This window comes from Amyelois transitella, chromosome 3 (genome assembly GCF_032362555.1).
Source record: "Amyelois transitella isolate CPQ chromosome 3, ilAmyTran1.1, whole genome shotgun sequence".
NCBI classification, from domain to species: Eukaryota; Metazoa; Arthropoda; class Insecta; order Lepidoptera; family Pyralidae; genus Amyelois; species Amyelois transitella.
The window spans coordinates 3,916,263-3,943,167 of NC_083506.1; the positions used below are offsets into that span (position 1 = coordinate 3,916,263).

Here is a 26,905-nt window from a genome sequence, read left to right on the forward strand (position 1 = left end):
TAACCCCACTGCGCGTTTATTTTATATCCGAACGTTCACAAGGTAATATGCCTGTTCTTGCCTGCCTTATGCTTTCCCTCTCGCGGGACTTAAAGATTAACCCCCCACCCAGATTAATATAGGTATACCTACCTAATGGAGTAACCACAAACAAAATAGAGTGAGATTTTGTTGAGCCTGATACGTGGTGGTGTAGGGTGCAACAGAGAACACGCTAAAATGAGAGAATGAACAAGACTTGTCAACGTTTGTGAATATCTGATCTTTAACTGAAATTAGTTAAATTGCTTCTATGAATACCGTGATTATGGGGGTCATAACCTAGAAAGAAAAAAGACGTGCCTTGTAAACGTCAAATGGGGCGGACCAAATGGGATGGGAGTTAATGATAATATCATCTTGGAAGTTGTTGAGGTCAAATCATCCATAGAAAGGACAACTGGGTCCTGTAATGTCTATTATGTAAGTAGGTAGTATTAGTAAGTACAGTCATCGACTGAGAAACCTGACTCCCTGACAGATTCGATTTGTATGGGGGTCATGTTTGTCTGCCATTGACTGTACATTATTAGATATACAGATTACCATAGGATGTTATCTCGTTATCGGCGTTTAGCATTCAAATGTACTTAGGTATGTAACTTGGAAAAGACACATTCTTACTTGGTTGCAGTGGGATACAAAAACGAGTCAGTACCTACGCTTGACCACCGACGCTCAATTTTCTGAAGTAACTGGCTGCCGACTTTTGTAACATGACATATAAGAACTATTCTTTCACATACAATATGTCATTCTTCAAAATGGTATCGGCAACGTCGATCGAATAAAATAGATAAGATTTGCTTAGGACTGTTTCGAGTTGATAAAAAAGAATCACAATGACTTCTGCAACGCCTTCGGAATTCGCTGCAAGCGAAATGCCTGCTTCGCTAGCTGGGGAAGGTAACTACTTATTATTAAATTAATACGCTCACTCGAGTTTAACCCAGTAAAAAAGGAGGTTGTCTTCGTAAAGCAAAATTCTTTACGCACAGGGTGCTGACGCGCCGCCTGTCTTAAGGACGACTATGAAAAATTATAGTAGGTAGTTACATAAAGTAAGTTAGAAATGCATTTGTCGGCTTGCAGCGACGCCCGCTGCGCCAGCGACGTCGTTTCCACCTTACCCGCCGTACGCGACGGAGCCTGCGCCCGCGTCGGTGGCCGACGCCATCGTCGCTGGCCGGGACCTTCGCGTCATGCACAAGTCACTGCCAAGGAAACCGGTGCGCCCTCCACCAAGACCTGCTAGACCCAGGTATCGAAATATATATATGGAAATTATTATTTCTGGTTATCGTAGTTGAGCAATATACATACCTATGCGTACCTACTGTTTATAATTTTAGGGGTCCAAGCCGCAGACGTGTACTTAGTTATCGCGCCCGTTGTCAGCAACAGCATTGAGTCTTTCAGACCAACCGGTTGGAGAGCAACAAAATAGCACTAAATCCTCGGAAGTTATCATGTTACAAAGGGGATGCTACCTGCGTATTAAACAGTTTGAAGTAACATGCGTGCTTTTCACTTTTTTGTAGGGGTCCAAAAGCCACCGACGTGAAGTTGTCGCGGGCGGCAATGCGAGCTCACGCCCGCTGCCTGCGCCGCCACGGGGCCGTGCTGACGGACAGGCTGGAGTACATGTCGAAGCCCCCGCGACGGTCCATCATCTACCTGTGGAGAGAACACGCTCATACTTTACCTGCGGAGACGGTGCGTATACTTTATATTGTACTCTGTTACTAGCACTTGGACCGAAAAGAATGTAACCGCTATATTTCATCATCTCAGGGTAAGCTCATCTGCTCCATTCCAAATTTCTTAAAAATCAGTCAAGCTTGACTGTGAATTCCTACAAGAGAGACTTTAGCAGTGAAGACCAGGGTGACGGTGTTTTTCATGTTCATCTTCTTAAATACTGCGCATAATTTGCGTCACACACGACACATCCAGAACCTCATACAATACTTAAGAAGGAGGTCATTATATCTTTGTGCTGGTAATCGAATCCACAAACAAATCTAAATTAATCGTGTTCAGATCGCTCGTCTGCGCGCGATGCTGGATGCTGACGAGCCTTTCAAGCCAGATCAAGCCTACGAGTATTTCATCAACCTTAAAAAGACAAGGAAGAGGAATGCTGCGTGAGTAATAATTTCAATAGATTCAAATTTTGTAGAAATTCGATAATTAGATAATAAGGTATATTTGAAAGTAATATGTACAGACATAATATTTATTTGCTTTTCGAAGAACCTTTTTTAAGTAGATACTTATCGTGTGTTTGCGCGATGTGATGTTGCCATTTTTGGCGAATTCAAAAGTCACCACAACTCATCAACTGAAAAAAAACGTACCTTATTATTTTTGTGAATTTATAAAACTGTAGGTTTGACCACGAAAGTACAAGAAATCATCATGAAATTATAAGGCATTTTTTGTTTTCTAAATCCAAATGACAAATATTGTACATACAATTAGTACCCACTAAGTAATAGTAGGTAGTTTATTTTCCTAAGGATCCGTGTGAACCAGATCAAGAAGGACGTTTTGGCGATATGCGCAGACAAACGTTTCGTTTGGGCGCGCAACGCCACCGTGGCGTTCGCCCGGGGCATCCAACAGCGGCTGGCAAGGCCCGGACGATACGCCCTTGCCGACAAGTGACTATACATATTCTATTTATTTATATAACACATCAATGCAGTATCTTTACAGCCTCAGTGATCACGTTCTTATTCCTTACGGGGTAGACAGAGTTAACAGACTCGCAAGACTGAAAGGCCGGATTCCCCTGTGTGGCTTGGCTTTATGATGGAATTGAAGTTCAAATAGTGACAGGATACTAGCCTATTGCCTAGAACAAGTGTTTATTGTTAGGTACTAGCATTCGCACGCCGCTCCGACTGCGCGAACGCTATGTTCTTCTTCGTATTACACTAAATGTATGCAATATTTCATGGAGATCGGTTGAGTGGTTTTGACATGAAGGGTTGACAAACAAACACACTAACATAGTTAAACATTTATATAATATAAATATGGATTTTAATATCAAATGGAATGAGTTCTTCGGTTAGTCTTAGAGTCTTGTAATAGCTAGAAACTCACTGACACTTGTATAGGTAAAGTGCATGGGTTTTTGTGGGCAATAATTGAACAATTTTCTAAGACGCGAGTTTAAACCATCTAGATGTATTCATCTTTAGGGCAGGTTTTTCATCCTATGAAAGTTTTTTTCATGTAACTCAAGGCTACTATGTCGTTATACATATCTAACCTTGCATTCTCTTAATTTTACCAAAACTATTTGTTGAATTGAAGGAAGCATTGGGTATATGATTTGTTAATTTAAAAATAATAATTGACACGAGTAAATCCTTGAAATGGTTTGAACAGAATGCTAAGACTGTCGAACATAATTTTGGGCGAGCTATGCGGCTGCATGCACACGAAGCCTCCATCCCGCAGGAACACCCATCCTAAAGCTAGATTCATGATGGAGATGGCCGACAAAGTAAGTTATCACTACATAGTATAAAACAAAGTCGCTATTTTAGTCTGTTTGTCTGTATGCTTAAATCTTTAAAATTACGCAACGGATTTTGATGCGGTTTTTTGTAACAGGTAGAGTGATTCAAGAGGAAGGTTTTTATGTATAATAACATTTATAATTTTGCACCCGTGCGAAGCCGGGGCGGGTCGCTAGTTAATTTAGAACTATCTGTTGCCTGTTAAGTAATACAAGTAGTTCACTGGCAGTTTCAAAAATGTTGAGTCCTTGTATTGCCAATATCCTATACGGATATGGCTCTGTTACACAATTTCATTATTTTGTATGAATTGGATAATCATATACTTAGTACCTATTTGCTTTAATTTTGCGATAATTCGTCATCCTTTGTATGTATGTAATGTAATTATTGAATTTTCAGGTTGCAGTTTGGATCGATGAAATACTGGCAGAGTCTGATGATCGCATGCTCATGATGGACTTCGACGAAGATGACGGTAAGTGGGTAACTTAACCCATAAATAATTGTCCTATACTGTTTGAAAGCAAGAAAAAACAGCGTTGCGGACTAGACTAAGAATTTCAGATACGACAATAGAGGGACTGAGGGAATTTCAGAAGGTTGGTGAATGACCAAAATGAAATTAGAAAAACTAACATCAAGTTAAATTGTTGTCCATGATCAAAACGGTTAAACGAAATTTAAATAATTTTAACTGTACAAAACCGTGGAAAAATTTGATTGGTGTGCTTTGATTCCACATCGCGAATTAAGATATTGGTCCATCATATTTAAGGTAAGGGTCTCAAATTATGACCATTGTTCAAAAGCCCTATCAGACTTCTTCATGAAATAAAGTTTTGTCGATTAGTATCTAGATATGTAAAATTAGAAAATTTGTCTGAGGAAAATGGGGTCACTCGAAAACGGTGAACAATTGTCATGAATTTCAAAACACCGTAGTTAGACAGTCACCCCATTTTTCTCAGAGGCTGTATGCGGTGGTTTAAGGTACGTCACAGAAGTTCGCACGAAGTCCATTTAGCAGTGTTTGACTACCATTTTAAATTTGCAAAAAAATTATTAGAGACTTTCAATGAAATAATTATTAATGTTTTTATTAATAAACTTAAATGAGAAAATAAACATTATACAAAAGTCTTTCTGTATGTCTAGACTACTACAAACAACAAAATGGGCTTCGTAAGGCATTCTCTTACCTAGCTACTTCTATTTTTATCCATGTGAAGAAGTGGAACGGAGTCATGCTGATGACAAGAGGCCGGAGGTGGCTCCTGACGCCGCTGGGACCCCCACCACCACTTCGGGAGGCACGAGCCCCACGGCGACCCCCAACGACACGCCGAACCCCACGCCGGGCCCCACGCCCCTTACCACTCCGGCTGTCACACCGAAAGCATCGGCAAGCAATTTAAGCAAACAGTAAATGGTAAGTATCGGTCGGGCCGTACATTCCGTCGCCCGAAAGCTATATTGGCCATATCACGATGTGGTTGGACGATTCTTGAAGAAGTATTTAGCGATTTAGTCGGCCATGTCAATAAATGAATGGATGAAGAATTATTTATTCGACTAACTTGGACTCACAATATGTTAGTACACTTAATGCTATGTTTGTAATAATATAATTTTTGTCATTATCTAAATGTATACCATTTTCCATTTACCATTTTCCAGCTAAAAACTGGGCGGATCGTTAAGTGGCGCTAGGTTGTCTATTCTATCGTAAAGCCAGCTGAACGTGGCTTTTCAGTCTTATTGAAAATGTTGGCACTGTCTACCCTGTAAGGGATGTTTATGTATACGATATACTTATGTATGTAAAAGTGTGTTTAAAATGAGAAGTTGTTTTTTTTTACTATAAAGTGGGTAGTTTTTCTCGTCTTTAATATTAAGAGATGCACTTACATGAAATATACAAATTAAATTCAATATATGTATGTAATAATTAAATTGATGTAAAATTTTACACTTTTCTTGCTTATTTGAAGATGTAATGGAAGCAGATGCCGCAGGCGGCGGCTATGGCGACGCAGGATTCGCCGACGACTTTCTCAATATGATGGGCGAAGTAAGTGCAATACCTTTTAACACTATTAAAGTGGATATACTGCCAATATGATTGAAATTAGATCAAGTAACTGGTTCTGTCTGAAATAGATTCTACGATTTTTCCTTAATGCAAAAACATCGTTACAAGTTATGACGAAGGTTACGAACTCACCTTACTTTTCGTTAACCGCATAGCAATGTCTACGAATCTGCTTTACGTTTTCAGACCTCGTAGCAAGGTCAACGAACCCACCTTATTTATGTAAGCCTCGTAGCAAGGTTTGTGAATCCGCCTTACCTTTCCAAAGCTTCGTGGTAACGTCTACGAACGTCTACGAGCCTAGTTACGAGGTCTACGAACCCGCTTTACTTTTCGTAAGCTTGCTACGAAAGCAAGGTCTACGACCTTACGATACAATTTGTAAAAAACTAGATATGGTTGTAATTAACTCTCAAAACTTGCGAGATAAGTTTTTAACTTTGTTTTTACTATTTTTCATAGGATAACGGTAGCTGCATATTATCAATTAAGATTATCTTCATGCCGGACCTTAATTGGATGATAGACAACTATGACACAGTCCTAAACAAAAGCAAACCTCAGTCTACTGCAATCACCTGAATTTTTTTACAACAAAGAAATTTATCAAAATTCCCACTTACTGACAAAGTTTTTGTAGTGTGCCAATTATGATGTTAACAATGATTTATTTTAAGAAGTATATAATAAAAAAAATAAAGTAAAATATGTAACTTTATCAATGTTTTTTATTTTCCTATCTCGTACAAGTGAACACGCCGTCAGACAAAGGTAACTATTTGTCTTCATAATGAAAAAAACCTTTCTTCATTTGCTCCATTTTAATGGCTTTACTTTCGTATATTTTCCGAAAAGTGTATTAGCGTGTTCATTTTGTACAAGATTGGAGATTGAAGAAAGGTTTGATATTTTGAACTTTTGGTAAATAACTTAATTGTCTTTAAATTAATTATTATCTGTTTCAGGGAGGACTTCTCAAAGGACGTAAGTATAACTTTTGCAGATTTGTAGTTTGTTTTTTGTATATCTATACTCGTATCATAGTACAATATAATTCATGTCATTCAGTCGTAAAAACAATCAACAAATTATTTGTTGCAGCGTCACCGGCATATCTCAAGTTTTCTGGTAAGTGAAACATGATCTTATTTTTTTTTATATATACATATTTTAATTAATTAGAAACTTCAATTATTATTTTTTGATCAGGTGAAATGTTGGAAGCTTTTATGATTCTCACTGATTCGATGGAAAAGAAAGGGAATGCGGAGCTTTTGACCCACGGAAAGTTCACGCAGACTTACGAAGAAGGAGCTGATGAGTATGACGATACATAGAACTTCTATTTGTCGCTACAAACACACACTATACAGTCGCATAAATTTAGACCAACTTTTCAAAAAAAGGTGTAAATGACTCAAATATACTAAATATTAAACGTCGTGAAACCTAAATTCTCATTCCCTTCTGTCTTATTTTAAGTTTATTCGTTATAAACAAACACAAAATTCTATTTTTTAAGTATAGATACGCATGGTTGCTCTGCAGTAGCAAAATAAGGCTAAAGATAAAATTATTACCCTTGAGGATAATGCAATACACTAATACACAAATTTTCAGTTAAAGCCCCAAAGGTCAGTGCGAGGAACAGTTGAGAAATCGTTATCCTTTCAGATTAAAACAAGCAACCAATTTCGAAGCCCCAGATATTGATACGACTCTAGCTGAAAAGTTACATACGGACCTGGCGGAAGTCGTAAAGTCTAACACACCGAGCAAATTGGCATCAAATATGAAAGGTTTTCATTGTCATTATATATTTTGGTATGACTTAAACTAAGTCTTGCATGCTGGTATGATAGCGAAAAAAAACGTAGTGTGTGTCAGCTGGACTAACTACCTGTCATTTCAGTCTCAATTCCATCGTGATGATATGTAGGTATAAGTAGGTAAATAGGTTCCTATGAATGTGTAACTTAAACGATTCCTTAAATTGTTTGACGAAGCATATTGCTGACACACTTTTGTTGCTATTATAATTTTTTGACTAACAAAAATATTCTTATAAGATTAACTTTTAAACAAATAAGTTCAATTCTGCCGTCTGTTTTTTTTCAGAGATGGTTAACATATGCGGGAATTACTTAGCGCAAAATGCAGAATATAATAGTAAGTATGTAATACAATGACAATACAAGAAATATCAACAACATATTACAAATCAGACGGTCTCCTAGTCGCTCGCAGTCTAGCAGTCAAGGTATTATATATTGCCCATATTGGAATGCTACCACGGTCATGTATGTACCACGGTCATGTATGTACCAACCTTTAGTAAACCTGCATATTCAGAAAATATGGATTATTCCGAATGCAAAGTTTGCTGAAGACTGATGTCAGGACGACGGAGTCACCTCGTGTTTTGTGATAGGATTTTATAAAAATCTGTTTGATAGTTTTGTAGTCGTATTGTTATGATACAACATTTTAATTAATTAGGTACGCCACTTTATTTTAATTACAGAGGATAAAGGCCCTGCATTCCGGTTGCTAATAGAAGCTATGAAGAAGAAGCCCAATGAGAAACTATTTGAGCAAGGGAAAGCTAAACGCACTTACGGCGCTGCTGCGGCTGAGTGAGATACTTTTATAAATATAATAAATAAGTAAATCTTATAAAATGTATAATTACCAATACGTCGAGATAGATTTTTAAAGTTGTAACTGGCTTTAGTGGTTAAACGAATACAATGTCTTAAAATACCATAATACACCGGTTCAAATCCTACTCTGAACATTTATAAATGAGTTATGTGCAGTTATCATATCTATCGTATGCGCTCTTACGGCGTAGGAAGTGAAGCAGTGGAGCTATCACCCTATCTTTGAAGTTTTATTAATGACTAAATGTCTTTAAACAGCCTTCAAAAGGCCAAGGGTCTTGAAACGGATCACGATGAGCCCAACCTGTCTCAAGCGATACACGCTTCCCTGACGAAGACTGTGGAGAGCACCACGCCGCCCGAACTGAAGGCTGAAATGGCAGGTAACATACTAATATCTTTTACATACATACATACATATGGTCACGTCTATATCCCTTGTGGGGTAGACAGATCAACAGTCTTGAAAAGACTGATAGGCCACGTTCAGCTATTTGGCTTAATGATAGAATTGGATTCAAATAGAGACAGGTTGCTAGCCCATTAGCTAAAAGAGGATTATCATCTTGTATTTTTGTCTTGTATTTTTGTTAGTAACAATTTGATTTTGATGATTTTTGGTAGGTATACGTAATAAGCGCTATATCAAGAGCTAATATCAGCCTCAAAATGGTTAAGTAACTAATTGTTAAAAAGAAAACGAATTTGTGAAACAAAATAAGGGCCTAAGTATTTATTACTTAACATAATTTCACCTTACAGATACTGTGGATCTCTGTTCAAAGTATTTGTCTGAGCAGGCGGTAGACGAAAGTAAGTAAAACCACTAGTAGTTTTTGGCTAACGAACAACACAACAGCTTTTACATACCAATATTCCATAAATAGGCATTTTGTTTCATAGACCTCTTAATAGTTCGACGTTTGCTACATGGGTGATTAGCTAGCTAGGCAGATTGCTCATTAGAACTTTCGCTTTGTTTGACATTTTGCACTTAGACTCTGTGATCGGGAAGACTTCATATTAAGTTTTACCAACGGAGGAGAGTGGTATCCACCACGGAATAATTTGGTTACCATCAAGTAATAAAGACTGTTTAATAATGCTGTAAGCACTAAGTCCGCTTGTTGCACCATTAACATTGTATTTTGTATAATATGGAATCCATATTAAAATTATGAAAATCTGTCCGTCTGTCTGTTCCACTTTCACAGCTAAACCGCTGGACCGATTCGAATGAAATTTAGTATGCATTTAGTTAAAACCCCGTGTTCTAAAAAGGATGCTTTTTCAAAAATCAAGCTTTTTGGAAGTTAATGTTTGTATGGAAATAAATAAGGTTAAATATTGTATGGAAATAATAAAATCAATAATTAAAATCAGGTAACCCCAGAATGTTTCTGTAGATACGCCAATGAAAGCATTAGTTTCATGAGTACCTATACAAAGTAATAGCTTAAAATACTATTTCAGACGAGCGCGGACCAGCCTTTGACCTTCTCATTGACACATTAGAGCATTTGGGAACCGAACCGTTCACCCCCAATCATCCTCCATTGGCATATTGCTTTGAGACAGCATACACGTTAGTATTACATACATATGTTTTTTTTTCTACTTTAATATAGTAGTTAGCCTATTTGTTAGCGTGAATTACCACAAACTTAGGTATACATTAAAAATTATTCACAACCAATCAGATGCTGATTACATATTTGTAAAATCCTGGCCTTCTCCTCCGGCTCACAAAATAGTCTACTCATAATTATGCAGTTTATTTTTAGTAAAATTAATTGTGCATGATCAACGTTTTGTAGCGGGAGCCTTATTTTGGCTCTACCGCCACCAAAGGGAAAATCTTCCGCCAGGCTAAGTTTCTTCAATAAATTAGCTCGTGAAAAATTACAATTTTGAAATGCAATTAATGTTTGATTTAGCTTGAAATCAGCCCCCGGTTTGACCGTGAGCAATCCGGACCCAACAACAGCGCCTATGTTCAAGGAGGCATTGCACAAGGCAGTTGACGTCTCCACTCCAAAGAATCTAAAAAGGGATATGGACGGTAAGAATAAAACACAGCATTTCTTTTTTTATTTTAGACAATTTATTTTCTTTGTAATACAAATATTTTCGTTAATATTAATTGTATACCTACTAACTTTGATAAAACCATTTATGTAAAATATAAAATCATGAATGAATTTGTTCCCTGCCACAGACCTACTGGGACCTAGGTTAGAAAATAACACTATTCCGTAATTAAATAACACAACATTCACTTAAGGTATTTATTTGATATTATGAGCCTATTCTATTTAATTGTTATTACGTAAGACTAAAAATAATGTAATAATTTGTTTTTCAGAGGTTGTCGACAGATGCGCTAATTACTTATCTGCGTTTGTTCGTGACAGGGGTAAGATATTATACCAACCGTTGGAGCTATTCTCAAATATTTTCAAGCATATGTTATTCAGTTATTAGCCATTAGCCTTTTCAACGTTCGTGAATAGTTCCTAAGGTTCGATTTACTAAGGTTATGTCTTATATCTTTCTTTTTTACTTACCATCCATTAGCTAAGTCAAAAAGAACGAATAGAGTGAAAAGTGATTATTTTCTTCGCAGATCTAGCAATGGGAAATTTGCTTAAAATGATGAAGGCGGCTGGTCCAAAAGAGTTGGTTAAAAGAAATAATTTCAGCTTGTCTTATGGAACCGGAGCTACTGAGTAAGAATATTATTTACTAGCGGCCCAGATATAACACCCGCAGATTCGGTGAAAGAATTATCATGATACATACATACATACATATCGTCACGTCTATATCCCTTGCGGGGTAGACAGAGCCAACAGTCTTTTATAAAGACTGAATGGCCACGTTCAGCTATTTGGCTTAATGATAGAATTGAGATTCAAATAGTGACAGGTTGCTAACTCATCGCCTAAAAAAGAATTCCAAGTTTGTAAGCCTATTCCTTAGTAGCCTTTTACGACATCCATGGGAAAGAGATGGAGTGGTCCTATTCTTTTTTGTATTGGTGCCAGGAACCACACGGCACTCTATATAATAAATAATTGTTTTGTACCTACTGGTTTACGAAATCAAAATTAGAAATTTATTTTTTTGTCATTTTTATTTTAGAATCGAAACATCTCCCACTATAGTACCGTATTCGCCGATTAAAGATGTCTCAAATGAAATAAAAGCAAAGTTGACAACCGATATGGAGGGCAAATTTCCACCAAATCTTGCACTGGCTACAAAATGTAAGTAATACCTACTCGTAGCTTTACAATATCTTACTCGTACTACATGTTTATCTCAATATTCAAGTGTAAGAATGAAAAGTTTAATGTTTCTAAGCGCCTTTTTTTGTTTCGTTTGATCCCCCACTTGTACGTTTACCAAATGATAAATAATATGTTATGAATAGAATATTTTATACATTTCTTTCCCCTTACAGCGGCTATTCAAGATGCTTCTAAGTTCTTGTCACAGGTGGTGGCTTTAAGAAGTAAGTTGATTTTTTTTATAAAACTATTGATAACATATCCCATTATATAAGCTAGATCCTAAATTGTATTACCTAGAACCACAACAAAGTTGAATATTGTCCTGAAATTGCTTGATAATATACAAATTCCTAGTTTTATTATGCAAATCAAACATCTTAAGTCAGGCATAAAGAATGTAAACTTAACTAAACTATTAGTTACTTACATACACTTATTTGGGTCAAATGTAATTTGTAGGTGGTATAGGCGGTTCAAGATATTCGATGAATTTCTTGGCGGCGGTCATTCGGTCCTTGGGGAAGAGACCTCTATTCAAGTACAAGCACTATGGCCAGACCTACAAAGAAGGCGGAGACACGTAAAACTAATACATTAATTAATATTGATAACTCATTTTGGCCCGGAATTGGCTACTGTTATATTTAAAAAAAAATTAGGCTACTTGCTTCCTTGGCATACGCCTTCGGCATCATTACTTTGTCAAATTAAAACACTACCCATTTAATGATTTTGACTTTACATTGATAAGTAGGTAAGCCATGCCAATCCTTTTACAGACAAAGATAATGAGTACGCACCTTTTTATGAGCTACCCTAGGTTTCGCTTCTCTAGGTATGTTCGGGCCTGTGGTCTCTTTCTGACTTTCATTTTCTCCTTTGTCCGGTTTACAGCTCTCCTCAGTATTAAGACCATTAGCACATTGACTTCAAGCCAGGTTTTTGGGCCTACCCCTTCTACCAAAGCCCGGCTAAGGCAGCATAGCTCATTTTAACCCGATAACTCCCAGGACAGCCGAAAACCGGCTCTATTGTATTTTGAATTAACAAAAAGTTGAAAGTTTTGATTTATTTAAATTATATTTGTTTTTGCCACTCCATCTCTTTCCCATGGATGTCGTAAAATGCGACTAAGGGATAGGCTTACAATTTTGGGATTCTTTTTTAGGCGATGGGCTAGCAACCTGTCACTATATGAATCTCAATTCTATCATTAAGCCAAATAGCTGAACGTGGCCATTCAGTCTTTTCAAGACTGTTGGCTCTACCCCGCAAGGGATATAGACGTGACCATATGTATGTATGTATATTTGTTTACAGTTTAAAATACGTTGGTCCCTTAGAACACGACCCTAAGAGCGATAACTTAATGTATGAGATTTCCGCGGAAATGGGGAGGGGCGTCCCCTCCAAACTATCGCCAGGAGTCACAGAAAACGTGAGAGGTATGCATATTTTATATTTTTCATACGCGGTTATCACGACTTTATTCTTTACGGAGTTGACCTAACATATTTCACAAAACTTTACGTCTTTGTAATGAAATTAAGTTTCGGAGATACAGTCAGGTGGTTAGTAGGTTAATTGTAAACCTGACATTACCATAAAAACCACTGTTCTTAACAGATTATGCTACAAAACACAATAAAATATATTTTTTTTGACTTGTTCTATAGGAAAATAATCTAATACTAATAACTAATAATAATCTAATACTAAAATAATCTTATTCGAGATCAAATTCTTTTGTGTGTATGATTGTTAGATATAAAAAAAAATTGTTTCAGATACTATGGGTGACGCTTCGAAACATTTGGCTAAAGTGGGGATGGAAAAGGGTAAGATCGTAATCAGTTTCAGTGAAATTGTAATATTTTTACATGCACAGTTTCAACCAGTGAAAATACGTTGGTAAATTTAGTATACTTATACATATAAGTAATAAGTAAAATAGCTTTTTACTAGTTACTTTTAAATACAATTTTACATAAGTAAATCTCAGTTTATATTAGGTACAATTCCTTTTGTACACTGGTACCCACTGTAAAAACAGGAATGTGACGTAGGTAACTAACAACTAGGTGACTAACAAAAAACGAGACATTAAACTCTATGCAAATCATCTATAGGAATGGCGTTGGATCACTTGGTAAAAGTGATGAGAGAAGACGGCGGCGATTCTCCCCTGGGACAGTTACAAGGATACCAGCAGTCTTACAATGATGGGGCTAGAAGGTAAAGCAAATGGCACTATAGGCGTACGCCAGTCATTTTACCTATAATTTGCAATGGGTGTGGGTAAAACTCTTACCGTTTTAGAAAAGGAATTCAGGTGGGTACTGGGATCATAGATAGGTAAACATCAGTGATCGTGCTAGAAGAATTTAAAACGCAAGTTCCGGCTGTCATACTCATTTTTTTTCCCTTACCATGAAAACAATCGGTTAGCGGTTTGACTAATTTACTCTATGTTTTTCATAAATGGAACGACGTAACACTGTATGAACGTAATAATGCCCGCTAATGTTCAGCAGTTTATTATTTTAATACTTTTATTCTTACTGATTTAGTCTCAAATATAAAGTTTCAGTTCTAACTTGTATACCAATATAATTTCAGAATTGAAAATGCTCCATCTTTGCATAATGACAAAGTTGACAAAGGCGCGTATGAATCTGTGAGAGGTAAACTGACGGAATTAACTGAGAAACGACCTGCTAAAGAGCACGAAAAACATATGGCAGGTAGGTATATACCATGATTTTGTGTGGAAAAGTTGACTGGCTTATTAATCAAAAATAATAATGAAAAGGTCACCTTTCTCCTATTCGTTTTGGCTAATAAGTCAAAACCATAGAATAGGTTTTTGTAATGTTATGCTAAGTAACTACATGTAATAATAATGTATTATTATATGTTTATAATTCAGCTAACCTCCAAGTAGATATTCAACAGTTGTAATAAAGCAAAATCCCAATCCCATAGAAAAGCTTGTTTTATGTAATAAAACCTCGTCTTATTTGTGAAAATTTGTGTAATAAAAGTTTTTATTTCTTTTAAGGGATCGTCGATGATGCCTCAAAATTTTTGGCAGCGCCATTTCCGGAAAGTAAGTACATACTTAAATGTTTTAAATTATTTACAAAATTATTCTTCTAGCCAAGAAGATGGGATAGAATAAGCTTGGGACTGATTTTGAGATTCATCCTATAGTATTTTTTATTAATAGAGCTCCTTAATATACAGCCGATAAGGAGAAACGTCGGGTGCTAGCTGACCTCATGGGCCGGCAGGGCGACACCATCGTAGGCCAAGAAGGGATTTACAAACTGACGTACACTGAAGGTGGAGATGAGTAGGTACCTTTTTCACATAACTCTCCCCAAAATATAGCAATTGGAATAAAAAAAGACAAAATAAATATTGTACTTAAACACTGCAGGTGTCATGTGTCGTAATATTGCATAAAAGCTGTCAATTCTCAGAGATGCAATATGAAAACTTTATAGTGTTACAACCATCAGTTGCGACGTTACATTACCTACGACTTCTATAGTCTTATATTATTCCGAAATCTATACCTACCCTAGACTATGGCCCAATACTTACGAGCCGAGACATTACGTACTATATAACATAGATATAATAATCTTGAAAATATTTTACCGTTCCATTATTGTTCAAACTTTTCAGAATAATGAAAGCTCCAATAGGTGTGACATCAGCCCACGATGAGTCAAAACGCAAGGCCATGCTCGGCAAGGTGGAGGGTGTCATACCCGAGCAGAAGCTAAAGGCTGCGCTTAAAGGTACGGTACCTATTCCCACGAGAAATCACAATGGTAAATGCTCTTGAGGTAAACTATGCTCTCGTAGTCCAAAAAAGGCGAGAAACCACGTGTAGGACATAATATGGATGGTGATGTGATGATTAACATGTATTTTAATAGTAGCCACATATTTAAAATATCTCCTCCTAAATTACCTCGAAATTTTTCGATACTTCTTTGTCTCTTTCTAGTAAGGCCAATTAGAAAGAGTTGGAATAAAAAAAATCTGTGGAGGTAGTTTATCGATAAAAATTGTGGCGTTCATGGTTTTACGTACTTCTATGCGATAATAATGTTATTTATTGTCTAGATTTACGTGCATACATCTTTTTCCAGATCCGGCGCACGAAGGAGCCGCACATCTGACTGATATTATAAAAGGAAGAGGTGGGTAAAAAACATTTTTAAAATGTCATAAATATTTAAAACTAGCTTTTCTAGAGAAGCCTATATTACTTCTAAAGGTCTATCTTTGTCCTAAATTTAGTCAAAATTGATCCAGTAGATTTTGAGTTTATTCTTCAAATACAAATCTTTCCTTATTATAAATATGTTTTTAAAATTTAAAAACATTATTATTTCCTAAGAGCATATAATATCTATCACCTTATATACCTATACATATAAGTTGGGGCAAGGATAGTCATAGTATTCTTAGGTGCATATTTACCTAAGACTTGAACAAAGTGTGAAAATAAAAGAAATGATAAAATACTTTTAAACTGTATGTTCATATTATATCTCCTTGTTTATTAAGTCATATACTAACTGAAACAAATTCCTATATAGGAGAAGCAATGCAAGTTATTCATGATGCGATGGATAAAGAGAAAGGGAAGGAATTCCTCACGATTGGCAAGTTTAGCGCGACCCATGAGAAGGCTGCCGAAATGTGAGTGCATCGTACAATTTCACAGACACGAACGCGTGGACACGGTTCTCTAGCTATTATTTTCTGAGCTCGATAACTGTTTTTTTTATTTCAGTTCTCGACCATTATTTAGGGAGAATTCTCACTAAATTGTAACACTGGTATACGCGTAAGTACTCATGGACATGAAAAGCCCGTCACTATTAAGAGTTTCCTCAAAGTTGGAATTTTTCAGGATTGGAAATGCGCCACATTTTGGAGGTCAACGACCTGCTCCTTTTATCGAAGAAAAGGTCGGCGAAAAAATTAAGGCCCTTAATTTGACTGGAGGCTCGGCTGTTGCCCAGAAGAATATGTCTGGTAAGTGGCCGGTGTTGAGGAAATCTTTACATTTACTATTGAGCTCGGCAGTATAAGTAATTACTGTTACCTGCTTATTTTGTGGCTTCTTACCTTGAGCGAGAACTTTTTCATACAAATATATAGTTCTGATCACTAGTAGCATGGTAAATTTCGTCGATTTTGTTTCATTATTCTGAGTACTTTAATATGTACACATATTTCAGAAACGGCTGATATCACGAAGACCTATTTGGCGGGAGTCGCGACCAATGAAAGTGAGTTCTCTTTTTGACAACTCTGATAAAATTTTCGCCCCGCAAAATTTTGTCGTGAATTAAAGTATTCTTCTACTCAAATGGAAGCCCTTTTATTTGAACTAGTTATATTGAGGATTCGTGACAAAATTTGTATTGCGGGTGAGGTGGCAACAATCTTTTACCGATTGCCATGAAACATTTTGTGTACTTTTAGGTGGATTAGATCCTAAAGCGTTGGCCGAGATGGATCCCTCAATGAAGGGAATGCTGGCAGGATTAGGAGGAAAAGGACGACCTGGGTAATTCTTTTTTTAATTTACGTTCTTACCCGTTCTACTCCGTAAAAAACGAGATTAAACTTAACAACTACATATTAAGAAATTTTCTGCCTCTAACTAATAAGTTAGAGGGAAATTAAATAAAGTTATTAGGTACTTAGTAGTTAATAAACTTTTTTTAATAAACTTTAATTTCCCCAATATACAAACCGAAACTTATATTTCAATAATTTGGTTTTACCTTTGAAAATTGAAAAAGTCATCAACGAAAGTTTAAAAGTACATTTATAACTTCTTTTTCACATTTCTCGCAGCTCTCCAGAAACTGAGGAAGAGCGTCGTAGACGGGAAGCAGAAGAGGCGCGGATACGGGCAGCGGGGGGAGCCGGTGGAATCGGAGGGGCGGGGGGTGCCGGGGGAATCGGAGGGGTGGGAGGAGCGGGGTCAGGCGGCGGCCCGGGCGGGGCAGGAGCGTGGGGCGCAGGGGCAGGCGGGGTCGGAGGTTTGTTACCATACACATATGTCACGATTTTATCCTATGCGGAATAGACAGGGCCAAAATGTCACAAAATTTAGCTGCATGGCGTATTGATGAAACTGAAATTCAGACAAAGTGATTATTGACATGTTGCTAAGGGAGTATTCCATACCCTTACAAAAAAAATCTCAATTTCATAAGTCTTTGATACCAGTTGGACACGAATACCTCCGACTGGCTAACTACAAATAATAAAGTCTATATGAAGTAAATCATTTAGTTCCTCTCATACATACTGCCTTTGTCACCTTAATTCTAAATATAGAATTTTAATCAATTTATTTTACATAGGTAAATTAAGATCAGTTAAATTTAGAAACAAAGCATTCAAATAACACATTAGTATTTATGACTCAGGTAACATTAGACAGGTGATAAAAGTGCCTGTTCATCTCTGTACGATACAGGTTTTGGTGCAGGAGGAAGTCCAGATAGCTTAGAAGCGCGCAAACGCAGGGAGGAAGAGGAAAGGAAAAGACGTGAAGCCCTGGCGCGATCCGGTAAGAATCTTGACTACTACACTACTATGCCATAAAAAAAATGTATATATGAGAAAAAATACTCAAATTCAGCTAGCCCCAAAGTAAGTTCAAGATTTGTGTTATGGGATACTAAACTAAAAGATAAACTAGAACTAAACTCAAAGATACTATATTTTGTAATATAGCATCTTTGAGTTAGTTGACAAGACATACCAGAAAAAACCTTACAATCAAAATTTGTTTGAGTCAGCAAAAGGTTTATAAATACTGCGATTGTTTGGAAGGTCCGTAGACAGGTGGGCTAATTCCACTTTGTACTATGCCCCATTGAAAGTGTCAAATACCTTAAATTTCGTCCAGTTCCATTGAAACGATATAGATAGCTTATAGCCTAGGCCTAACTGAGCCTATAGCCTAGACTAGGTCACACATCTTCTTTGTATAAAATTTCTCATATTGTAAAAATTGTCGACATGCGCATCCAGTGAGGCTGCCGAGTAGATTGGATGGATGAATGCTACTTACTCAATAATTTGATTTCTAGGTCGAGGCAGTGGTAGCGGAAGTGGCAGTAAGTATTTTCATGACCAAATTTTTCAGAAGAATTATTTTAGAACAAATATATGATGTATATTTCATCCTTATTTTTTTTTTATTATTTTTAAGCAAGCTTTAGTTTTTTTACACGATATTTGAGTGCGACGTTTGCATTCAGGCGAAATAGATCCGGAGCGACGTATGGCGCAGGAGATCCTTCACAAACAACTTAAGGCCAAAGGAGGGGAGACGCTATACAAACAACCACCTACTGAGCTTTCTCATTCACAGGCCTCTGATTGGTAAATATGATATATACCTACATTATTACAACTCTTTTATAGAATAATGTAGGAAATCGAAAATTTTCAAGGATATTAAGAAAGACAAATCTTGAATTTTCAACTTTCACATTTATAAATTATCATATCGTTATTGTGTGACTTGGACTTAAGTATTTATGGTTTTAAGAACTTTGTCATTCTGATAAATATGACACTTTATTAATAGGTTAAAAGACCCACCGATGAAGGTAGACAAATCAGTGAAGGAGTCTGGGGATACGGACCGACTGCATAAGAAGTTTGAGAGGAAACTCAGCAACTTGGTCAGCAAAATTACTCCTCCCAATATGGCTGACACGATGCAAGGTAATTAAATTATACACAGCCAAAACAATAGAAATTTTTTATTTAATTCAAAAGCCGATTCTATGCTGTTACCCAATCTTGATACATTTCTGGACCGTGTTTCTCAATATTCGTCATTGATATGCATGCCTTCAACCCAGTTTCTCGGTTTCTAAAGTAGTGTCAATATTTTTTGGTTGAAGGTTGTGACGAGAAATAATAATTTTTTGTTTGTTTCTTAACGGTCGCCGTTTTGCAGTTGTGTTTAGGATTCTGTTATCGTGCTGTTTTTTCTCGGCATGGGTTGGTTCTCGTTCTATTATCAATCACAGCTGTATGACTACAGTTTGATAGTGACTATTGCCATTTACCCATGTTTGAATATATTTCGGTTCAACACCGTTTCTATGAGTGTTTTGAGGACGTCATTTTATGATTATTTCGCGACATGGGCTGTTTCTCGGTTATTTCTCGGTCATAGACGTATCTCAATAATTAACCATCATAGTTTCTCGGGTTCTCCTAAATCTTTGCCATTTGTGTTCAGCATTTCATTTTCACGTTAACCATCAATACGTACCTTCATTAAATAGGATCAAAATTTATCAATACGCTTAAGATTTTTATTCTATTACGCCCGTATTATATCGTAAGCAACAATTATTTACAAAAACGTTTTAATTTGCAGATGTCGTCATCGAATCATCAAGGCAGCTCTCTGAATACTTCGTGTCCAGCAGTAAGTAGAATTATTGTATTATGGTATATCGAAACATCGTTTTTTTTTCTATTTTACACCATGTTTTTCTTTTTAATTATAAGAAATCCCACAAAGCTACCTACTCAAATATTTTAAAATTTCAAAGATTACAAGGCGCTGGCGCGCGACGGTCTCATATCCGAGATGCAGAGAAAAGGCAACGAAATACTAATAGACTTGGACGGCAACGCTGAAACATTCTTCTTTGCTGCTCAAAGGCGAGTTTCTATAAGTTCACTTGCCATTATTTTAAATTTTATAATTTTTTTATGTTACAAAAACAACGTCGCATGCATAACATTTTTAAAAGCACCAATTACTTATTCGTTTCCGTCTACATTCATATAATCACGTCTATATCCCATACGACTGTTGGCTCTGTCTACCCAGACAGAGCAAACAGTCACGCGAAAACTGTAAAGTCACGTTCAGCTGTAATGGCTTCATGATTGAATTGAGATTCAAATAGTGACAAGTTGCTAGCCTATTGCCAAAAAAAGAATCCCAAGTTTATTGTCCCATCCCTTTGTCGCCTTTTACGACATCCTAATGTAAAGTGCCAAAAACCACACGGCACTTTCAGTCATATATGAAGATTTTTTGGGATTTCATTAATCATCCTTTTGTTCTGCTCAGATTGAAGAAGGCTAAAGATCCCTTACAAGCGAAAGAGCCATGCAACCAAGTGGCTTACCAACTGGGCAAGAAACTGGATGACATGATACGGTGTCGGTCCATGGCGAGAAAACTAACTGCCACCATGAAAGGTAACAATATGTGACCGAAGCCTATCTTACAAACAGAATGAGAAATCATGTGACAACATTTAGAACTTTTAACTCTACTACTTAAATTATAAACGATGTCGTCTTTCTTACAGATCACATAAAGGATGCCGCTGAATATTTATCAGGACTTGTAACCAAACCAGGTAATAACTGAATTTAGCATAATTTTATAATACAACATAAGCATATCATTAATTTTTGTTTCTACTACACGTTTGTAGACCTACCTAGGATAAATTTAGGACAAAAGGTATGGTTGAGAATATTAACCGCGAAGCTCGTCGGTTGGAATGAAAAGCCACGATCCGGCCACTTACCACAAGTGGTAGGCAGAGACTACTCTTTCCCTACTCTTCGGAGAAAGATCCCTCTGATAAAATGTATATATGTATGCAGATGAAGAGATCGAGGCGTACGTGGCTCTGCTGGGCGAAATGGAGTCCAGAGGGGACTCACTACTTATTGAAGGAGATATTCCGAAGTCATACTCCGACGCTGCTAAATAGTTAGTACTCAAATGAAAACGAATCCAAAATGCTTTTGAGTTATGATTTTACTATGAAAGAGCACCTCACTTACTTCAGCTAATCACAACAGTTGATTAACACATACAGTTCTTTAAGAACTTTTTAAATCTTGCATTAACGCCAGTAAGATATTATGTACGAGTACATACGAATATAACTGTAACTATAATTAATAAAATAGTCTTGTTTAAATTTCGTACAGTTTTACCAATAAGTGTTCAAGAACTGAAGCATCTTCGACGTATCAAATTCAATATTTTTTTTAATAATTTGTCAGTCTCCGCCAATTGACTACTTGGGAAGATCAAATAAGAAGGCCGAACAGTTCTCTACAAAGTTCCACGGAGTCAAAACTGAAGACTATGATGGCGAACGTGGAGCCCAGGGGTTACAGCAAGGGAGTGTTGGATGGTAAATATATCATATTTAAGTGATTTTGTATTGCGTCATCTAAAACTATATTCTCGTAACATTAAAAAAATTAAGAAATTGCACTTTGAATTTTCACAAAAATATATCTTTAATGCACAAAAAATACATCTTTAGTATCAATAAAACTTTATCCGTTTATATTTTATCCCTATAAATATTTTGCTTAACAAGAACCAATATTGACCAATTTTCTTACCCGTAAACAGGTGTCATCCAAAAGTGCACAAAACTGCTCGTTTCCTACATCATGCTTCAAGGTAAGTTTTACCAACATATTATTTTCATTTATTTTTGTTTAAATTATTTTTCTTTATTAAAAAATAAAATTGTTTTAAGGTGAAAAGACGGAAGCCCTGAAGGTTCTGATAGAACAAATGGAGAAAGCTGGCGAAGGAGTTTTGTTACGACATGGAGCTATCCAAAAGTCCTACAACCAGGGTGCAGCTATGTAGGAAATTTTTATTATTATATTTCGATAACATTTTTTAGCACGTTGACTATTTTATATTATATTCTTTGGTATTGTTTCAGTCTACGAGGGAAGAATTCAGATCAGCTTAGTGTGCCTAATGCAGATCCGGTTGTGGCGAGGAAAATACAAATCAAGTTCAAAAACCTCATGAGTAATGCTACTCCCGACAAATATAAGTCCCTTATGGATGGTAAGAATTCCAAAAAAAGTTTAATTTACAATATTTGCAAATTGATTGAATCTTAACTAAAATCAAAGGAATTGCTTCCAGATGTAATTGAGGATGCTACAATGTATCTTGCTGTCCATTTCCTGCAACCACGTAAGTATAATTAACTGCCACTGTTCATTTGAGCTACGAAGGATGGTGTTGTTTTTTTCAATTCACGTAATATGTATTTTATTAATACCTACAAGAGTTTAACGCTTCTTCTTTCAGAGGTGATACAAGTGTGCAAGTGCATGAAGAACGTGTTCGTGCAGTGCGAGCTGTGGTGCGACGAGATCCTGCGGCGCGTGGCGCGGCCGTGCTGCACGTGCTCGCGGCACGTGTCGGTGCAGGCGCTGGCCGACCTCGCGCCCGCGCAGCGCCTGCGCGTCAGCCCCGGCGGCTCGCAGGCCTTCGCGCCCGGCCTCGAGATCTCCCTCACGCAGTGCCCCAAGCTCAGGGCCCGCGGCAACAAGTCCAGCCAGGACGTCTGCCCCGCGAAAAACCCGAGCAGCGGCTGCAACCAAGTGTCTGCCTCCTATCTCCTCTACTCCACGTCGTACGACCGCTCCCCCAGCCCCACCAAGCTGCCGCGCGAAGTCGCCGACACGAGCTCCTTCGAAACTACCACGTCCTCCACCAGCCTTCACGACAAACCGCCGGTGATGATGACCCGGTCGCAACCTACTAAACTTACGCAACCTCCCGCTACGTCCACCTCTCAAATGGAGCCGGAACAGGAAACATCGGAACACTCGACCGGTGCGTCGTTTTACACGCCGCCGTCTGGTCAGGGATCGAGTAGTTCTCCGAAGTCGAAGAAGACTGGCGGCCCGTACTTCCAAGCGCCGACGACGATGTTTGCGAAGATAAAGCAACACGACATAAATGTACAAGCTCCAGCTCCGGAGCGGTCGGGGTCGCCTTATCTACAGAGTCAGACTTACAGCTCGCGTGAGTAATTCTTGAACGCTTTTATTTACCTTGCACAGTTTTTAATATCATCACTTGAGTAGATATCCTTATTGATTCTGTTCTAGCAGCTGTTACTATAAATACCCGTATTGCCTGCGAACCCTATCCACGTAGCCTTGGTATTTCATTAATTTATGTTTTGAATTATTTCCTCTACTTTTACGCGCATTTGTAAATAGTTTATCGGATCAATTACAAGGTGAATTTACCGACATTACCAGGAACACCAATTGTGTCGACGGACCAGATGGGCGACTGGCACGCCATGATGGTCAGCCTGATGTGGAACGTACAGGCCTGGCGCGACTGGATCCAAGAGAACATCGACAGAGCCCTGTCTTGGAGCCAAACCGATGAATCATTAGGTAATAAACACTAAAAGTGGGCCTGCTGGAAGAAATTTCTCTAGAAATGAGTAGTGCTCTTATACTGAATTCCTCTTTATTTTAAGTTTTATACTTATATTCCTTGATGTACAAAATGCACATTAATATATAAATAAATAAATTATTAAAATGAAATTAACGATTTCAGCACCTGAAATGCTGCTTGTTGTCATCGTCATAACATTTATTTGTTTGACATTTTCAAAAGAATGATAATGTTTTTAGCGTTAATTTTATATAGGGTATATAGTTAAAATAACCACTCGCAGATCGTCCACTGCTCGTAATGAGCAATTTCTCCATAAATTTTAACAGAATAAATTGTGATATTAAATTAACCCTAAATTTGGGAAAGATAATGATGCATGAATCGTGTTTTACTCGTAATAGACCTAGAAATGAAAAGGGATTGATCATTCTAAACAATCACCTTGGTAACGTGAAATTTTATACTTCCTATATTCAAATAACAGACAACTGGACAACATTCCAACGAAGAGTTTCTCAAGAGGCCTTGCAATGGCGACAATACAACACCTTCAGTCGGCAGCTCACACTGCGGCTTGCTCTGCGGTATCGAGACAAACAGGTGAAGACATTTGCGGAAATTCTAGATTTAGTTGTTGCTTATTTTTATTGGTTAGTAGAGTTTTTTTAATTGATAATAATTATAAGTATATATTTATCCACAGAATTAAGTTACAACACTTTTTGTTTTAATTTTAGATAGTATCACCAACAAGGGCTACAGTGAAGACGGAAATTTACATGGAGTGTCAGAGAGAAATGCTGGACATTATTGACATGTTCAACAGGTGGACTCATTGGCTGAACGTTGTTGTAAGTGCTTCGTTACTGGTTAAGGTACACACGGCTCAGGAGATAACTGGACTACCACCTATACCATTAAAGGCGAAGTGGCACAGCTATCACCTGAGCTCACCGTACTATACTTTGGTAGATGTTTTTGTATAAAAGCACATAGGTAATATTAGCTTGACAGGATTGATACAGTGAACGACAAAAAAAAACAAACAACAAAACCGTACAAGGGTCGGTTTTCTATTATGAGGAACAATATTTTATGTAGACGCCGCCGTAGTATTTTTGTTTTATTAAGTTTCTATTTGTTTATTTTATTTTTCTCTTAACAAGGTGAAAGAAACTGACACATTGCAACAAATTCCTGAGTCCGAAGTGTCACTTCAAGTAATGTATGTTGAATGTTATTTAATTTATTTTTTATAATTGTATGTATTGCTTTTATACATTTTTATTTTAAGTATATTTCTTTTTTAAAGGCGATGGAATCACTTTAAGGAAAAAGTGGAGGAATATGCTGATGATTGGTCAAAATACAATACGCATTTGAAACTTTGCTGGGAACATAAATACAAAACAATTATATCAGGTATCTATAAAAAAAAAACATATTATTATAATATCTTTACTCATAGGTTTAAACTTCTAAATCCTTCATTACTGTTGACTCTGTCTACTCCGCAAGGGAGACGTGATTTTATGTATGTATGTATCTTTCGTTAGAGGATGCCGAACTTCATTATATCTATCGTTTTACCTTATTTTTTATAAACATAAATCTAGATCAACAGCTCAGTCGACTGTTAGAAAGAGTCCTTAGATTTAATATAATGGAATAATTCGGTGGAGGCAAATCGGTCCAGTAGTGTTTAAATGCTACAAAAAAAATTAAATTAACACAAATATTTTCTCTTAATAATATTAATTCAGATAACTTTGTTGTCGTTATTTAATTTTGCAGATTGGTTGCCGTCGTGGCTGCAGCACGGGCCCGTGTGGGTGGTGAGCGCGTGCGGGGCCGTGCCCAGCGGCGCGGTGGCCGCCGGCGTGTTCGACGGGGAGGTCACGTGGGTCGCGCGGACTACGCACAAGTACCGAGTCTTATCATTATCGTATAGACTAGTGCCGACTATGTTTTGTGGACTGGTTTCTTGTCGATACCGTGGTCGACTACGCCCTTTGTTAGAATTTTACGTGATTTTGTTTAAATATGTTGTCTTTTGCGTAGGTGCAACGTCCTCCCAGCAGCATTGCATCCTTCAAAACACTATTGTTTAGTGTACGCTGATGGGACCGTACACCATTACACCAAGTATCAAGTGAGTCACCAATATAAACGATTTTATTGAAATTTTAATCCTTTTTAGATTGAGAGGCAACATTAAAAAATTCTAAAGCATCTTGCATATCGGCTTTGCCCTATGGCCTTCACGGTACTGCTATAGCTGCGGCTCAACAAATGCCAATGAACCCAAATCGCTCCGCCCATTTTGTAAATACTCCATGGTATTCAAAAATGGTCGTAAAATTAACAGATTATTCATTTACAGAACAACGTACCTACCTATAATTTAAAAAAACACGTCACGTTAATTCTTTCTAGGTAATGTGCAACGCGGAGGTGAAATGGCTAGCGTGGCGGGCGGGCGAGGTAGGCGCTCGCGCCGTCAAAGTGGCGCCCGGCATCTACGTGGGCAGAGTCCACTACCGCGGTTCCCACCTCCTCGGCGCCGTACACGCACCCTCCTATAGATGCCACGTGGTCATCTTCGGGAGACCCTTCGCATTCAACTGCTATGAACTCCTAGTACTTGCGTCCAATACAAACTAGTTTTACGAACATTTTTCGGAGGGTATGGTGACAAATTAAGCCTTTTGGGCTGATGTGGAGCAAACAATTGGGAATCCGTTTAGGGTGGTGCAATTGGAAATCCTTTGGGAGTTGATTGTTTGAATTGACTACGCTGGTAAAGTGGCAATGAGTTTAAAGCTAGAATAAATAAATCGCTTCCGAAATCGATATTGTCATTTAAATAATTTATAACATGGTTTATTATGAAAATTTTACTTGCAAAATCCTTGCTACGAGTATTTATTAAGATAAATTAGTCGTGAATTGAATACACTATTCGGTCTAATGTG

General features: G+C 37.3%; 2 protein-coding genes across 2 annotated transcripts; both read left to right on the plus strand.

The window, feature by feature from the left end:
• The first annotated feature begins 23 nt into the window (after positions 1 to 23).
• Positions 24 to 18,280, plus strand: LOC132901760 (uncharacterized). Its single transcript, XM_060948645.1, has 38 exons — positions 24 to 42; positions 674 to 945; positions 1,132 to 1,300; positions 1,581 to 1,755; positions 2,083 to 2,186; positions 2,562 to 2,705; positions 3,442 to 3,559; positions 3,978 to 4,053; positions 5,570 to 5,649; positions 6,636 to 6,654; positions 6,772 to 6,798; positions 6,880 to 6,991; positions 7,345 to 7,469; positions 7,789 to 7,839; positions 8,195 to 8,306; positions 8,592 to 8,716; positions 9,096 to 9,146; positions 9,807 to 9,918; positions 10,271 to 10,395; positions 10,699 to 10,749; positions 10,960 to 11,062; positions 11,478 to 11,602; positions 11,800 to 11,850; positions 12,089 to 12,209; positions 12,950 to 13,074; positions 13,417 to 13,467; positions 13,759 to 13,864; positions 14,249 to 14,373; positions 14,691 to 14,738; positions 14,876 to 14,984; positions 15,323 to 15,438; positions 15,796 to 15,846; positions 16,249 to 16,351; positions 16,566 to 16,690; positions 16,897 to 16,947; positions 17,144 to 17,228; positions 17,522 to 17,709; positions 18,153 to 18,280. The coding sequence occupies exons 2-38, from the start codon at positions 882 to 884 to the stop codon at positions 18,278 to 18,280; spliced, it is 3,651 nt and encodes a 1,216-aa protein (XP_060804628.1). The 5' UTR covers positions 24 to 42; positions 674 to 881.
• On the plus strand, positions 17,661 to 26,783 carry LOC106133440 (uncharacterized). Its single transcript, XM_060951235.1, has 24 exons — positions 17,661 to 17,709; positions 18,153 to 18,245; positions 18,772 to 18,798; positions 18,943 to 19,066; positions 19,275 to 19,414; positions 20,082 to 20,132; positions 20,260 to 20,371; positions 20,790 to 20,920; positions 21,034 to 21,084; positions 21,338 to 21,446; positions 21,746 to 21,879; positions 22,107 to 22,157; positions 22,237 to 22,348; positions 22,432 to 22,562; positions 22,644 to 22,694; positions 22,812 to 23,534; positions 23,777 to 23,920; positions 24,415 to 24,530; positions 24,668 to 24,781; positions 25,097 to 25,155; positions 25,243 to 25,352; positions 25,725 to 25,854; positions 25,992 to 26,082; positions 26,367 to 26,783. Exons 4-24 carry the CDS (start codon positions 18,966 to 18,968, stop codon positions 26,592 to 26,594), a joined length of 2,889 nt encoding a protein of 962 aa, XP_060807218.1. The 5' UTR covers positions 17,661 to 17,709; positions 18,153 to 18,245; positions 18,772 to 18,798; positions 18,943 to 18,965; the 3' UTR covers positions 26,595 to 26,783.
• Positions 26,784 to 26,905: the final 122 nt, after the last annotated feature.